General features: G+C 40.3%; 1 protein-coding gene across 2 annotated transcripts in view; it reads left to right on the top strand.

Moving 5' to 3' along the window:
• LOC137970084 (regulatory-associated protein of mTOR-like) overlaps positions 1-16709 on the top strand; it is a 47488-nt gene extending 30779 nt beyond the window's left edge. The window contains exons 21-34 of one of the 2 annotated variants that reach the window (XM_068816558.1): positions 107-210; positions 764-944; positions 2049-2186; positions 3222-3330; positions 4174-4288; positions 5605-5729; positions 6150-6263; positions 6676-6788; positions 8242-8372; positions 8603-8689; positions 9130-9246; positions 9372-9501; positions 10632-10693; positions 15454-16709. In XM_068816558.1, coding sequence (XP_068672659.1) covers positions 107-210; positions 764-944; positions 2049-2186; positions 3222-3330; positions 4174-4288; positions 5605-5729; positions 6150-6263; positions 6676-6788; positions 8242-8372; positions 8603-8689; positions 9130-9246; positions 9372-9501; positions 10632-10693; positions 15454-15511 — 1584 coding nt within the window. In that variant the 3' untranslated portion in view covers positions 15512-16709. Of the gene's footprint in view, positions 1-106; positions 211-763; positions 945-2048; positions 2187-3221; positions 3331-4173; positions 4289-5604; positions 5730-6149; positions 6264-6675; positions 6789-8241; positions 8373-8602; positions 8690-9129; positions 9247-9371; positions 9502-10631; positions 11914-15453 lie in introns of those variants that run through there. The other variant, XM_068816559.1, reaches the window with a different exon arrangement.
• The last annotated feature ends 791 nt before the right edge of the window (positions 16710-17500 follow it).

The following is a 17500-nucleotide window of genomic DNA, read 5'->3' as shown; positions in this document are numbered from 1 at the left end:
CGTGGGTGAAAACCAGGAAATAGTGGTTGTGAACGGTTGCAAAAACAGACTTGCACATTTGAAAGGTCGGTATTCGCGGTAACAGGATTTCTAATTGATTTTTCAGGCTACGATCGCTGCATGTCCTCAGAAAATCTCAGGATCAAGTCTCTCCTTATCCACTTCAGCTCCTTCGTCACCAGGACGATTCTCTTACCTTGTAGGGTCAGAGTAAGTCAAGTTCAGTAATCTTGGACCACATCCCTTAATTAAAGCGCTATGACCATCAAGCACTGCTGTTTTTGAAATTTTCCGTTTTTTGTGCACTGTAATTGATATTATGCGAAGAATTTGCTATGGGCAATTTCAAGTCTGAAAGACATCCGTTTTCAACTGGGAAACAAATCTGTCTCTCTTCATCCTTGTGTCGTCAAGAGAGAAAGACCCTGGTTGCAGCTAACTACACCACTCCCTTGAGAATGGCATTACAACGGAGAAGTCAAAATTTCTCCCCCTGCGACATTATTATAACCGCTGGTTCATAGGGCCGAGTCTTTTTCTGGATAACCAAGTAGAAAAAAAACACAGATTAGGTTCAAGGTTGGCTTGCTGGCTGTTTTTGCTCAATAATTTGCTTGAGTAATTACAACTTTCGTTTGTATTGCTCATTCTAAAAAGTTAATTAAGGAAACAAGAACTCCCAGAATCAAGTTGGCGCGCTATGGTAACAAGAGAAAAAAAAACTGTTCATCGTTTATTTCCTTCCGTTTTCGGTATTTTTCAGCCAAGGTATATCTCCTCCTCAGAACAGTGGTTCTAATGAAACACCTCGCTCAATGAAGATGGATCCATTACAGCATCCATTACAGCACAGGTCTTCCGTTTCCGGTCCTCTTAGCTCAGGTGGATACCCTCATTCTTATGAATTCCACACTAAGCGCAAGATGTTTGACAAAGGCCCAGAGGTATGTTAAAACGTTCCTTATCAGTTGTTTTTCATGCGAAGCAGAGCGAATTGTATTCATATAGAGAAGTTGAAATAAAATCGTGTTTTAGTATTGTCGACGCGAAAGGAACAGGGCAAACAGAAATGTAGGTGGAGAAATTTATCCTTTTTGATTGGTGAAGAGAAATGCAGTTTTTTTGTAACACTGGGTAGAAAAGAGGCAGTGTGAAATGAAGTAAAGAACCACGCATTCTGATTGGTCAGTGATCAAAGGAACTCACAGATAACCAATCAAGTACGAACACTGGATGGCGCAAGTTTTCAGCGATTGCGTGACTCGACATACTTATAAAAAACGGACAATCGTCGGTTCTTTTAACATTTTTGTGCATTTTTGCTGTCATCTGCTTAGCAATTGGGAAGATCTCTGTTAACAAACATTGCTTTTGTTATTCAAATTTGCCAACCATGCACAGGAACAAAATACCCTTTGTTTCGACAGCCAGTGAGGCTCTGGTTGGCACATTAAGGACAATAGGTGACGTCAACGTTATCTTCCCTAGGGAGTTTAGGGCAAGGACAAGAGCAACGTCATCCGACGTCAACGAAATCGTCACTCCAAAATTTAACTTAGCGCTGTCGCAAGTATTTCAGTTCTGAGTCGTGATTATTCCGTCTTCTTCACTTTGTGCAATGCGGGCGAACTATCCTGCAGTTAGATAGGTTCGAACGGTTCTAAAGCGGTAAAAACAGAAAATGAATGGTTCATTGTCGTCACGCTCACGTTGTCGTCAAAACCTAAAATTTATTGATTTCACGTTCTTGTTTTGTGGAGTACGGCAAAGAAATGTACGGAAATTCGTGCCGTGCTGCACGTGCAGCACGAGTATTTTTCCTTTTTAAACCAATAATATTCTTGCTTTGTGGCGTTATCATTGCCGTAGCCGTCGCTTTTTGAAACTCCCAAATGTTGACCATGAAGACGGATGGTGTTGCCAGTGGAAAGCAAGTACCCCAAAGAGTGTTGGACTTGCATTGTATTTTGGCAAGAAGACGTTTCCGTCTCGATTTAGACCATGTGTAATGAGTGTTTGTCAACTCTTCTTTTCTTTTCTATTTACAGCACACCAAACAGCCAAGCAGTGCCAGTGAAGACAATGATCAAGATTCGGATGAAGAAGCTGGCACTGTGAAACACCCCATCATCAGTACCAACTTTGCCGAGTGGTGCGCGAGTTACTTTGCTCAGTCTGTCATGAAGGTGATTTCTGCTTCGGGTGATCAAAAGACTCTCAAAAAATATTCACTTTTGTAAACGTCTCGTTTGTTTTTGATCAACCGAAAATTAAGGGGTTCTTAAGTGGCTGCCACGAGGTCAAGGAATTCCTATTGTGAGGTCAAGCTTGCAATTGCTTTAGTGCTTAATACCATCTCAAAGGAAGAGTGCACCTAAGAATCCTTATTTTGTGGTACTTAAACTCCTTTACGTTTGCAAGGTCGTGTCAAGAAGGAAACTATTCAAATCAGAAAAGCGTTAAAAAACCCAACTGGAAGGAGACATTGTTGGAAAATATTTAGCCACGGGAAAATTGTGTAAAAACCTTCAACCTATGGCACGTCAGCTTTACATAAGTTATCTCTTTACTTTGCGTTTCTATATTTCGACTTGTTTTATACCCGCTCTCGGAATCTCGATGGTCATTTCTCTTCGACCTGTCTCCAACATCGTGATTTGGCCAATGGAAAAAAACCAAGAAGACTTCGTTTGATGTCAATGTGAAACCCTTTTACGCTTCTTCCGCTCTAGCAAGTTTTGTGTGGCCTTTTATGACAGAAAGATATTTGAAGTTGTGTTTATCAGACACCAAGTACGCGAATTTCAATAAGCGTCATAAAGTGTTCCCTTGTTCTTCTTCGCAACTTCAACGTCACTCGTGTCCCAGAATACAAACAATTAACTTCACAAAGTTTTCCCCAAATGCTGCTCCTCGAGAAAGGATGAACTGCCGCATTTACCCTGACCTAAAAGAACGCTAACCTCTACCCTACAACCTTATTGTTGTTAGAAATAGGTAGGAATTGCTTAGACTTAACGAGACGTACACTTCGTGTTACATATCAAAACTGGGCTTGCATCTAATTTAGCAAGTCATTTTCACACTCATGCATTACTTTCGTACTGGCGCACCAGTATTTCAGCGAAAATATTGTCTAAAAATCTGGCTAACTTTCCCACATAAAACTTGCTCTTGCCGTGTGCAAAAGTTCTTACTTCCTCGGTTTTTTTATCCTGCAGCCTCCCGAGGAACACGATCCTCAAAGTCAGCTTCACCTTGAAAGAGAATGGAGATTTGAAAGAAATTCAAAAGTTCGACGAGAGGCGGCGAAACAACAAGCTAAAACAGGTAGGTGTTGCTGTCGATATACTGTTGCCATTATCGAAACCCTTGTAGCACTCGGCGAACGGCCCGCACAAGTCCGGCTTGGACCTCTAATGTGACAGCTGTTTGAAGTTGAGGCAACTTTGGTGGTAGTTCCGGAGTTGAGACAGTCGCAAGGGGTTCAATATCGAGCTCTACGTCACAATCCGTTCGTTCAAACATAACCTTCACAACAACTATTTGCAGTCTGTCTTTCATCCCAAAACTAAAGAAAGAGAGAATTGATTTTATCGGTGAGCAGCAAGATATTTCCAGCTGTCTACGATTTACACGACTTTTAAGAGCTTGAGATAGCTATACAAGTGAAAAATTATTTGAACGGCTTTTAATTGAAGTCTTCAGTTGTTACACAGTGAGGTTTTTACCTAACACGCAACTTGTCTTGTATACTGAAGTCGGCAATACCAAACGGCAGAAGTGGTATTGAGAAGGCTGAAGTAAAATGGAGTATTGGTCAGTAGTGAGAAGCAAGAAGACGAGGAACAATAACACTTACCGTAAATTTGGGTTTTACCATATTTATAACCAACTAGTTATCAATTTGAGGCTCTCACAGCTCCACAGCTAGATGTTGAAAACCGCAGAGCACGGAGAAAAACCGTCGACTGAGGTTGAGATCGACTGAAACGCAGCATACGATCGCAGATGCGGGTGCGCCACCACAGTCGGCCTGACTCTCCAAGGCGTACAGCGTAGGGTACTCTGAAGTGGTCTCCCCTTCTGGAACCAACCCCGTCCAACTTCATTTGGTGAACAGACGAGAATCGTTGTTTTCCTTAGCAGTTGTTTCTCTGTTTTTGTTTTCAGCCTCAGGCAAAATTGATGACCAAATATTTATCAACAAGAATATTAGTGCTCCCGGGGTGTTACGATTTCATCCTTATGAACCATACCTTGCTGTTTCTGACAGGGGAGGAGTAAGGTATGTCGGTGATGTTCTTCTTATCCTCTTCACAATTTTAAGCGACCTTAAAATTGGAGGACAAGTGCAACATTATTAAAACATAAAATACTATTTCTGCAGTCTGCAGATATGTCCACGATTGCAAGTAATGAGATGCACACCTAATAAGCGTAACGAAGTGTCCTCTTAACTTCTCGATTTTAACATAGTTATGACTAGAGTGGATACTCCAAAATAAGGTGAGACACTTCGTGACACATATACAGATAGAACATTTGGTGGTGTAACGTGGCAATACCTGACAACCTCAGTGTTAACCCGCTTTGGCAGATAAATAACATTCTGTTTAGGCAGAGAATAACTGATGGGTTAGGCACTGATCTCTAGTGATTAGGTCTAAGCTCTGACTCGAAATGGTTAGCTTTCATAAATTGTTCTGGTGACACCATATTGTTGTGATGGATATAACACCAGTGTGACTGGTTTTATTAAACAGCTTGGATGGGATAGCCTAGAAACCGGAAGAACTGCCAACCGGCTGAATGTGTTTTATAAAGCAGTTCGCAATCAGATAACCATTCCACTGCCAAATGATCTACAACGACCAATCGGGACCATAAAGAACGAACATACTAAGTCATTTATTCAGATACCAATTGGTCCTAGCTGCTGTATTAACAGTTTCTTCCCAAGAACAGTGAAAGACTGGAATTCCCTCCTGGAAGAGATTGTTCAAGCCCCTTCTTCCGATAAATTTAGAACATTAGTATTATTGCACCTAAGAATAGATTGAGTTAGTTAATTAGATGAGTATTCTAAATATGTTTTTTTTAGAATTAGATCTTACTTTTATCAGTATACTGATGAATAGGCAGCTGTATCAGGAAGGGTTGGATGCTGGCAAATGTAGCGTTTAGTGTTCGGCCTCTTTCGGGATGGCTGTATGTAGGTATTCATATAGACTACAATTATTTTATTTATTTTATAAATGACTATTGCAATAATTTTTTTTGTATATTTATCATTCATAATAACTATTATTTATTTACATCCTTTTGATACCTTTGGTTTTAAGGATAATAAAGATAGATGTAGATGTAGATGTTAAACTTAGTAAACCTTTAGTAAGAACCTTTGGTACTTATTTTGGAGTATCCATTCTAGTCACAACCATTTTAACATACCTTATGCTTTGGAATACGAGGAATATGCGACACAAAATTGAGGTTGCAATCCTTGACATAATGGTATTAATGAACAGAGGACAGCAAATCAATACATCATAATATAAAACGCACGGCAGGATTTGAATCGATCTTTTTCTTTCTCACTAGTGTTTGGAATTGGGAGCAGGGTGCGCGGATAAACTACATCTCAAATAACAACCCCAAAATCTCGCGGATCACGAGTATGGACTTCCTCAATGCGCATGACCTAACTCTTCTGTTGACAGGAACTGGTAAGGATTTATCTAACCAGCCATGCCCATCCTCGTGTGGTGTGGGGAACTAACCATACTTTTTCCCCTCCCTGATACCTCTTCGTACCCTCTCGAGTGTTTGCCCCACTCGTCTCTACGTTAGGTGAATAAGAACATACTCACATGTCGCGATTTTTTTATAGTATGAAAGATGCTAACAGCTATGAGGATTATCGTTGGGTTTGTCTTTATAACGTTTTCCCTCAAATCTTGTTTTCCTTCAGTTTATGAACTCAAGGAATTCTCGACTGAATGAAATAATGATGCCCCTGCTTGTAACTTTCTGAGCATTGCAGTAGTCTGTCAAAGGAATTGTGGTCGTTATTTTTTGGGTGCGTGCTATTAGGCTGCGTTGTTAATCCTGGCTCTCTAATAGTTTTTGCTGTCGACTCATCATAGATGATGGTTCTGTCCGTGTTTGGAGGAATATCGAGGGAGAAAACTACAGTGACAAAAGCTTGGAGATGGTCACTGCTTGGCAAGCACTTTCGGGAATGCTGCCATCCACTCGAGGTATGCATGTGATAGGCAGGCTCGTTCTCGACGTGAGGCTGTTCAGCCATCACTCTCGTCCCTAGAGTCCGCTTTTCTTTGGCCAGCACCAAGAACACGGACTCTGGACATTTCCAAGGCAGGAAGTCCGCAAAGCACGGACTTCCGGCTCGTCTACGCACGCTCAGAAATTTGAAACAAGAGTGGTTGTCAACGGTTACAAAAATGAACCTTAAATACGAGTGCGCATGGATTGGAAGCGGCCAGAGTCCGTGTTCTTGGTTCTTGGAAAAGCGGACTCTGGGGACGAGATTGTTCAGCTATAGGCCATTTGTCTACTTTTATGGCGTCAGTCGAACGCACCTTAGGTTGTTTGCCGGTCATATAGCTCCGATTTTGTACATGTTAAAGCTGAATGGTCCATTTATTGCAGGGAGTGGGTCTGGATTGGTGGTGAGTTGGGAACAAGAGACGGGGATCTTGTTGGCATCTGGTGACGTTCGATTCATCCGAGTTTGGGACACGCAAAGGGAAATGCGAATGCAGGTCAGACTACAGCAAAGCTTCATCGATTATTTGAAATGTGTAAACTTTAAAAATTAATATTACGTTAAGAGAAACAAGGGGAGGCTTGATCTTGCTGTTCTTGACTTGAAATAGAGAGCTTTTCGATTCTAGGACGAAAACGACTACGAGTACGAGATTTTCTCATAGAACAACAGTCAGCACGCGCAAACCAGCGTCATTTTGGCGGGAAAACGTGATACCGTCGTCATTTTAGAACGAGGTTTTGTCGTCGTGTCAAAACAAGTCACCAACACAGTAGCAGTTTCGGCGTTTTTCGGTCTGGAAAAGGCTCAGTTACCAGCAATAAGAATAACTGAGCAACCTATGCTACTAACAAAGACATCGTACATTTTCTAAGTATTTTCGCTTGAAACCGTGACGGGCATTCAAATCTCGTACTCGTTCTCGTTCTCGTCCTCGTCCTCGTCCTCGTCCTCGTCCTCGTCCTCGTCCTAGACTCTAAAGGTCCATATTCAGACACTGAGAGAGACTTGAACAACGTATCAAAGGAAACTCGTATGGTAAGTCAATCTTGGGTAGTTTCAGTCTTTTGTGAGAGCTAACGGCTATTCCACCCAGGAATCACTAGGAACTTGGTTGTCATTAGCAAAAGGCTATTGACGCAACGTCCTTTTCAAACCCTAGAGAACATTTAGCAGTGGGAGCTGCAGAGAGAGATTGTTCTTCCAGGCTCATATGTATCTCTTAGTTGGAGAAACAACCCGTAGGGTATTGATAGAAGGCTAGCGCTGCAGCCACTGTGTCAACCCTGCCAACCTCCTCAGTTTAAACGATTTTCGAGTGTATTGAGAGATGTGTTAATACTCATGTGTACTGTCTCGCGAGTAAAAAGGAAGCGCTTTCATGGCAAGGTGAACTCCAGATGTTTCAGTTGATTTCTAATCTTCTTCCCTCACGCACGCGCAGTTATTTAACCGGAACTAGAGTTTTCTGTTCCGGTTTTGGATTATTCCAGAGCCTCCAGCTCCCGTTCCGCTGGACAAGGGTAACGGAGGCTCTGGGGAAGAGATTGATCTTGGTCTGACCACTGGGTTGCTTTGTCTTCGATGATCCCGAAGCCTGAAATCCCGAATTTAATCAACCACCTTTTGTTGACTTTCCTGTCAGGGTTCTTCTCCACCCTGTCATGTTTCGTTTGAATTGTTTCTTTTCGTTCTTTGAAATGTTCAAAAATGCTTATGTTCAACGTGGAAGTGCATCTAGCTATGCAGATAGCTAACAGGTTCTCCACTTTCAGATTATTTAAGTCGAGTGCCTGTCAACTACTTGCAACTACAATGGCGAATTGCCCTTCCACTATAAACAAAAGCATTTTGTCACATTCATATCTCACAAAAGCAACGAAAAAGAGGAGGGGCTGTTTCTTTAACCTGACAATTTCTTAACGAGCCTAATCCCATGGTATTCACAGGATATTCCGACGGGGGCTGATAGTTGTGTGACCACTTTGGCTTGTGACTCTGTGGGGAGATCCTTATTGATAGCTGGCTGTGGAGATGGTTCCGTTCGACTTTTTGATAGAAGATTGCCGCCTAGTGACAGGTGCGATATTATTTGTTCTCATTTCTACGCTTATTGATTGGCTAAAAGAAATCTCCTGTCGCGTTCCCTCCAATCAGAAGCATGACCGAGCTTGGGTTGCCAGGTAATGTTTTCCCGCGCCTGCCACCGCTGCTTCGTGCATTTATCGGATCATTTGATCGTTCGCAGCTGTTGACGTTGGTTGTTTTTCATTGAGGCGCGCATTTTACGTCATTTGCTTTGTTTTTCAGCCGAGTGATGGCGCTGAGAGAGCATTCAGGGTGGGTGACGAGCGTCTTTCTGCAAAAGGGTGGAGACGGAAACATTATCAGCGGAAGGTAGGTCTATGAAAGAAATCACGCATGATCATTTTGTTGAAAAATGTTAACGCTTTCTTCAGTAAAAAAAATGCCGACATAACATAAATATTTTGTGCGTTTATCCCCAAGGGGCTTTTCAGAGTCAATTTTACGAAGCGGTTAAAAAGTTGAGAGCTTAATATGAGAATGTCAATACGATGCAAACGAGAAAGGCATTGAATAAGGAAATCACCTGAGAGACATGAAGAAGTGTTTAAAAAGAATCGACCACAGATTGACTCACTTTGAGTGCAGGGTGCAACTCGTCCCACAGTGAAATCGCTCTGTGCTGAAAAATTGACAATGGTCAATTAACATTTGTCAAATTTCCGTGCTTTACTTAACAACCAACGCCAGCTCCATCGGCTATTTTTTTGTTTGTTATTACAAACCTTCAAACCCGTTCGTTTTTTTCTTAGTGTCGCCGGTGATGTAAAATTCTGGGATCCTCGTTTTACGGAATCTGTTCGCACCCTGGACACCATCAGTAACTCGGCAGCATTTGAAGTTCACCACCAGGCCAACGTGTTTGCCGCGTAAGTACGCTTAGCGTTGTTGGGCTCATAACCACAGGGGTACACCACAACGGCCTCGTTTGTATGTCCTCGTTTTTCTCATTATTTGCAGTGTCATTAAAATGGTGTTTTTTTTCCTTCTCAAGTGGTTCTGCGAACCAGATAATCAAAGTGTATAATTTGAATGGAGATAACCTCAGCACTATAAGGTATCACGACGGTTTTATGGGTCAGCGGATAGGACCCATCAGTTGTCTGGCATTTCACCCCCATCGGGTAAGACAGTTTTAACTTTACTTGTTACATTTGTTACTTGATCACGAACTCCGTTAATCCTCTCGTATGTGTACGGAAATGCATATAATTAGATAATTAGATACACCCGATTTAATTAAGGCTTGGTTGAATTTAATGAACTTGCAACCGTTAAATGAGGAATGAAAAGTAAGCAATACGAAGTGAGTTACAAGTTGAAAAAAACAGAAAACGAGAAGAAATAACTCTACAAACTTAACTTTACTTACGTTAGGCTTTCCAAAAAAATTGTTGGAAAAATTGCTGATTTTGGCCTTCAGTTCCCCTTTAAAGCTTGGTTGAGTTTAATGAATTTGCAACCGTTAAATGAGAATTGAAAAGTCAGAAACACAAAATGAATTAGAAAGGAGACTTGACGGTTCGGTAGGAGAAAGTAACAGGACTCTTGTCCACCTGGTAAGGTTCTCAGTGTCCCCTTACCTTTTTCGTCCACTTCAACAACACTTGCGTTGTGGCTTATCTCTTCATAAACAGTTAATGTAACCATAACCGAAAACAAACTCAAACCTAACGTCAACGGTATTGTTGTAAATAAGCAGTTGGCTTTTCGACTTAAATGGACACTTCGCGATGTTTAGTTATTTGCATTTTAGGACGTAACTGTAGGTGACCGATCCCGAGTAAACGTCGAGGATATTAGAAGTGTCTTTCAGCTGATCAATTGGAGGAGCACTACGTGGGAGGTCATGGGTCAAAACTTAACCTGATTAAAACTTAGGATCCTAAACCTCCACTCTTACAAAAAAAAATACTCTAAACCAGAGGAAATAACATTAGAATCGCTTGTTTTCACTTTCAAATTTTCCTTGAGGCGGTGGATAATTGTGACGCGTTAAGGTTGCCCAATTGTTTTGACACAAGAACTATTAGGCAACCGTCATACGTCACAATTATTGAAGATGGCGATGGTTCAGTCATCTTTATCAACTCGTTTGGTGAAACCTAAGAAATTGCATATTTGTGATGAGCACGGTAACCTTCAACTTAGCATGGTCCTCCTCATGTAAACACAGTTTTTGCCAGTTGAAGATAGAAGTTGTTTTATGTTAACACATCCTTAAGCTTGTGTTTATCCTGTGATTTCCTTTCAGGTTCACCTGGCTGCAGGCAGCACAGACTCCTTTATATCAATCTACTCAACTGAGAAAAAGCGGTAGAAACTACCTACTTGTACATACAGTATTAATTTGCAGTGTATATAGATTTATCGAATTGTCCGCTCTCTTATAGTAAATGGTAACCATTGGCAAGGGCAAAGCATTTAGACCTAACTGCTGAATGGCTCTTTGGCCACGGGGAACTAGGGAAGAGAAAAATTTGAGGCTCGCCTTGGTCTTCTCTTGAAAAAATAATGGCATTCTGGAAAATCAGCCCGTTTTGTTTACGAAAAATTAAGTGGTCTAGTCTTCGGAACAGAATAGGTCTTATATGCGGGATTTTCACATTTGGAGTGGAACGGGTATTGAATGGCTCTTTGCATATGCAAATGATTTTCCCAGCATGTGCCTCGTTCTTTGCATACTCCATTCCATCTGTGTGGGTGTGGTGCTTTTAGGCGATAAATTAGCGCATCCGTTGTTTGGAGTGCCTCTTCATGAAAAATAGTGAAGACGTCATGTGGCATATAAGGGCTGTTGAGGAAATAATTGTAGATAATGGATCTATTGACGTCAATGTTTTCTCGACTGAAAAAGCGTAAAAGCTTACGAAAGGAAAATTGGAGAAAGAGATAATCACACCTTAAGACTTATGGTAGAAACACGTTGGATGATTTGCGTATTCAGTTCAAGAAATGCTTAGAGATTTGAATTGACGTCATAGTTCTCAGAAGCTTTCCCCAGATCTCTCTTTTCTCAATCTTAACGTAAATGTTGGCGATCAAATTTGAAGAGGTACTCTAGACGTGACAAAAATAATTAGTTTTAAAAAACATGTTTTAGAAAACATGTATTGAATTATGTGTCCGGTGAGCTTGTAATTTTTATGTAGTTTTTCGCTGGACGCCATCAACCTTAAAAAAGTGATCGCACTCTTATCTGGAATGTTTCGTGTACATAGCCATTCGTTATGGGGCAGGTCATCTAATGAACTTGCTTCAGTTCGATTTTCCAATCAGGAAACAGAAGAATCATAAATTTAAAAGAAACTGCAAACAAAGTTGTAGCGTAAGGCCCTTTTTACACTAAATATAACTTTGACACTGCAGTCAATATAGAGATATAAAATACCTTTGGATTAAATAATCTTTTGCAGTTATTTTTATACATAACATTGCAAAAAACGGTACAATTTTCATGATGTTATTTTCCTATCCGTTCTGTCAATTTTTAACTGACATTGCTGTAACAGGTTATAAAGCAATTTCATGCCAAATACTTGTTAAGTTTTTTTAACATTGGATGGCCGTATTTTTGAACGGGGCAGAACTTAAGATAGTGTTAATGCCTGTAAATAGTGATGCATAAATTATCAAGCCAAAACCTCCATTTCTCCAATAATTGAAGTGGCATCAGTAATCATTGTAAAGTTTGATTTCATCTTAACGTTTGTTTAAAGATTCACTGACTTCAACGAGTTGCTAATTCTTAAGACAGATTTAACTCTTAAACTGTGCTTTTTCCTCATAATTTCAAATGGTTAAACCATAGTTTTGTTAAAGTCCAACTAACCTCACAAGTATCATTGTCTACTGCAAAAGTTAAATCTCAGCGCGTTACTTAACTCGTATTTTTTCCTTTTTCTCCTCGAGATTTCAATTTTTATTCCCCGCATCTTTTCAATGTCTGGGTCTTTGACCCACAGCCTGGCTAGCTAGAGGTCTGGTTCCGTTTCTTTTTCGTGCTCGCGTTACCCTGTTCTGGATCTAGATTACAGAATGGCCATTCGATAATTTCCATACAGACTACAAATAAGGGTACCATTTGAACGGAATCGGGATTTGAAGGGGTGTGCACGTGACCTTAATACTGCGTTTTTGTCGGCGGTTCTCCTCAGAAATTCTTAATGAACTTTACAGCCAGCAGTCAAATGCCAATGATTTGACTTCCGAGCCCATGAAAGCTACTGACCACCCCCACCCCCCCCCCCCCCAACTTCACCCTTCCGTCCTCCTACCGATCCCTTCTTTGCTTTGAATTTTCAAACGTAATGGAAAGTAACTTTGCCGTTATCTTTTGCCGTATTAAACATTTCACTAACAAGCTAATCAACGCAAAGACGTTGTCGCTTAAACCTTAACTGTAATCTTTTAACTTTTGAAACTAGATTAACCGTTCATTTCGCTAAAATTAAAAGGTTATCCTTCTCGCATGATGTCGTTAATATGACAGAGTATATCAGATATCCTTTGTGATCTGCCGCCGGATTATCGGCAGTCATGGTTTCAAGTTCAGTTTAACCCCCACCCCCCATGGTACATAGTGTTTGGGTGGATGTAGAGGTTGCTACACTGCCCCTCACTGACAAGTAAAATCGTCTGGCGAAGTCTCACTTTTAGGATTCAATGGGTTAATTAAGCCTTAATTTCTTTCAGGCTTCTTGCTTAACTGCCATGATCATTCTAATTTCACTGATTTTATCCTTATCCGTTTGTGACAATCTTCTTTGTGAAGGGAGGATAGTAAATTCAGGCGTTGGGGGGACGAGTGGTACCTCTTTTAGTAAAGCGAAGTGCCGGCAGCCGGTCAAGGCATTCAGATCACTAAATGACCGACATGTTTTTGGCTAGCTCAAGTTTTGCGCCCACTTTCATATGTTAGCATTTTCAATAGCCTGAGGACCCAATCGTTTTTCACTGAGGCGGTTTAGCTTTTGTGATGGATACTCCTGAAACAGGGATTAAATAACAATCATCGACTTCTGTGGTTGGTCCAGCAGTTATTAGAGCCATCTCTCTCAACCAGTTGTTTTACTTTCGATAAATTAATCGGACTGCCTGACATTCTATGCGGACTTTCAAACCTTGACCAGCTGCCGGTCATATTGACAAAGTATTTAGCAAAAGTATTTCTAACGAGAAGGGTGAAACACGTCTAACTGATGTAGAGCACTAACCAGCTAAATTAGCTTATATCCCGTTTCTCTCGGTAGCCTCTTACTTTATTCACTAATCGTTAGCTGCTATTACTAGAACTTTGTTAACCTCAACTGGCAACTGATGGCGGGAACAACTCTTTGGTGTTGTGACTTTGTAACCAGTGTGTGTATGTAATATAGAATGCTTGGGGGGGGGATAGCGGTGCAAAGGAGCTGACCAGTCGGGGGGGGGAGGGGAAGCATAGTACAGCTTCATGCGCGAGGACTTGAGTGAAAATTCTCTTCAACGTAAATAAAGAAAATGAAGGATTGTCTTTTGTCTGCTACAGTGTCAATACCCCTTGGATTTGGTGATGTCATGTTCTTGTTTTTCAGAGGACGAAAGTGATGAAGTGCTTTAAAATTGTCCTCGTGCTGCACGATATTTTTGCTTAGTTTTTTATCCCTCCTTTTTTTTCGTGGCATTGCAACAACGAGAACCAGAACGCCATCGAATGATCATAGTGAACTTGCGATTTCTCCAACTCTTCGGTTAAATATTGAAAATGAAAGCCACTTTACTTGCTGACAGGTTCACCTATGAACGTCGACCACTAACAGCTATTGTTCTAATCCTTTTACGTTGAGAACGGCTGTAAGATATATACCAAAATTATAAACGCTCGTGTGTAGAGTGCAAAGCGCGAAATGTTTTTCCTTCTACGAAAAAGCTCGTTTTGTCGCGTTCTCGAGGTTGACTTTATTAAATCTCCCATTTTAACCGGCATCATTGATTACTCTTTTGCGATCACCTTAAAAGTGACTTTTCGGTTGGTTACCATGCCGAAAGTTAAATAAAAGCTAAGTAGAGTTCACTAAATGCCCTATCACATGCAGTAAAAGTGACATAAAAATTATCCGGGCAACATCTTGAATGGGCCTCATTCGCGCTGTAGCCATATTCTCGGTTTTCAAAGAAAAGGCGGCCATGTTGGTGCCCCGACCAAATCCTCCGAGAATTTAACTCTATTATTATGCAAACGCTTCCTTTTGTTTTCGTTGAAAAACGTGGCTGTTGATCACGTGAGTGAAAACCAGCAATTGGCCATAGACAATAGATTTCGTACCCCCGAGCCTCGAGTTGAAATATTTGGGAACGAGTTTCAGTGGGCCAAAATAAAAGTTTTTAATCCCTCTGGACTCAGGATGGCCACCGAAGTGATTAAGGTCCATTGGCCCTTACCAACGAAATACTTTAACTTGACCAAGCCTAACTTAATACGACTCTAAATACCTTTAACACAAACTTAAAAATTAATGAATAAGTTAGGGTTTAAATGGTTGAATGGCGAAAAATTTATTTTGACAAGTTAATTCCAAATAACAATAGCGTTTTTTTTTTTTACTGTATTTGGTTCATTGGTTCATTTATTTCACACTATTTACATAACATTAACATAGAAAGAAAAATATAGTCACAACACATGGTTACAAGATAAAATAATTATAGTACAGGTTATAAAATGTGTGTGATGGTCAAAGTAGCGATGGCTTTCTAGTTGACCACCAGTCACCACTAGTTTTTCCATTTCAAGGCCCACCTTCACCCGACAGGCTTTTCAACCGTTTGTTTTTTTTATGGAAATTCGCATTGCTTATCACAGCGATCTGATTGGATAAATTTTAGCTTAGGCTGGATTTTCACGTATGAAAATTGTTCTACGGCACGCATAGCCTGTCGGTTGCAGGTGGGCTTTTAACTCATTCACACATTTATTGACTCGTCTTGTTAGGAGTAAATGATCTTAAAATTAATTTGATTGTGTTCAATTAACGTATTTGGGCACAAGTTTAGCAAAGTTTGGTTTGTTTTAAATGAGTTTGTTCTCTTTTTTGCAGACATGGGCCTCTTTCTTCTGGAAACCGGAAAATTTATCACGAGTTTAGTCGTATTTAAAAAACTTCAACGTTTTTTGGGGACAAATTTCTACGAACTATGCGTTGCGTTTGTCAACGTCACTTTCTTTCCACCTTGGGGTTTTTCAATAATTGAACGAAAATCGTTGAAGTTAAATCGCGATTTACAAAGTGAAAAAGATTCAATTTCAATGGCAAAAATTTTTTATAGCGAAAAATTATAAGATTATATACATACCCTTTTATATATATACCCTTTCATTTGGTGCTTGTCGAGTTGATCAGTCGCACTGGGAAAAAAGCAGTGCTGTCTTACTTTTTAAAGGTCCTTCTAATTTAGTCTGAAGTGTAAGCTGTTTCCTCGCCCAAACCCGCCAAAGGGGCGAGGCGGGTATCTCTCGCCCGCCTCACCCCTTTGGCGGATAGGGCGAGGAGACGGCTGACACATAGACTACTTCTAATTTAAAATATAACTTTTAGGGCCGATTCTCAAACGAAGTTGCAGCGTAGGCCTGACGGCAGTTCATTTGTCTGTTTATTTATACAAAGGGCTAGGAACTTGCTTGTATATGAATTTATTAGTAAGTTATTAATGAATTTTTAATTTAGTATAAGCAATGACGTAAGCAGACAAGTGATACACTAAACCATAAACTTTATTAATTATTCATGAGGGTGATAGCCAATAGAAACCCATTATTCTGGTCACATGTTGATCCTTACTTTGCGTTCTGTTCGGTTTTGCAATCTTGGTCCCGTCCACACTATTTTCGTTTAAAAACGTGTACTTTTTATCCGTATTCGCCTTCTGTCCACACTAATACGGTCGAAAACGAAAGTGTACGTCTGCGAAAACGGAGGTTTTCGAAAACGCTCTTTAGAGTGAAAGTGTTTGAAAACGGCGGCTCAGAAAACTGTGGACGGGCGAAAACGGGTGTTTTCGAAAACGCCTTTGTCACTTGCATGTTCCAGGTTCTCTTGCGCGTAAAGAGCATAGCAATCGCCCCAACATGGCGTTTATAATGTTTGGAATCATTTTAACCTGGATTGTCTGCTTGGAGCTATAAATGCTGCTCTTAAACGTTATATACAATGATTTAGCTGCAAGCGTCATACCATAGACTTTGGTTAAGCATGCGCAGTACACAAAAGGTAATGTTGAGCAAATCTTGGTGCTGAAAACGATAATTTTGTAAATAACGGTATTTTTAAATTCAAAACGAAATAAAGAATGATGTTTGTTATCAATAAGCAGGAGCTCATCGTGCAAGCAGAAATTCCTCCTTTCTCTTTTTACTTGACAACTTTTTCTTGTGTGGGTTGCCCTGGAAAGTACCCAAGGAGGTACAATCGTTTTGGAGATATAAGCAAAAACCACTTCGACGGTAACAAGAACGGCATCTGAAAATATAATTTTGTTGCAATAATTGCGCAATTATTCCAAGTTGTTCAGCATGTAAACCGTGTAACCACTATCCAGAAATAAAATTAATGTCCACAGTTGTTGGGCAAAGACTGGATAACTTTAAAGTGCTACCATGACCAAAAGTCATTTTTTCAATTTTTCTTTGGATTTCAAAACTGTGCTAACTAAACACTAAGTGACCCAAGTTTTAAACCTTGATTTCAAAAATATACCTTTTTATCTTAACTGGATTTTTCCTATTTTATGGTCCGTTACTAATTTTAAAATTGGGAGAGAGCTGGATCGAGGAGAAAATGACGTTAAAGACTCAACATGCAGCACCAGATTTTCTGGCTTTCAGACTTTCAAACTTGCGCTTTGCATATATAATAAGCTCCCTTCACACGCTGAAATTTTAAGCTAGTGAGTCAATGACGTCACTTTTCCCTGGACCCAACCCCCTGAGGTCCAATCGGTCAGTTTTGAAAGTGAGTACCGTGAAATCCAAAACTTACCCTCAAAGTAAACAGCCTTTTGGATAAAAATCAAAGCTCAAAATTTTGCCAGTCAAAAAAGAAAGTGATTTTTTTATCATAGTAGCACTTTAACCAGTCCAGAGGATAT

This window comes from Montipora foliosa, chromosome 9 (genome assembly GCF_036669935.1).
Source record: "Montipora foliosa isolate CH-2021 chromosome 9, ASM3666993v2, whole genome shotgun sequence".
Lineage (NCBI taxonomy): Eukaryota > Metazoa > Cnidaria > Anthozoa > Scleractinia > Acroporidae > Montipora > Montipora foliosa.
Note: the sequence above shows the minus strand (reverse complement) of the source record. Positions and strands in the feature narration are given on the sequence as shown.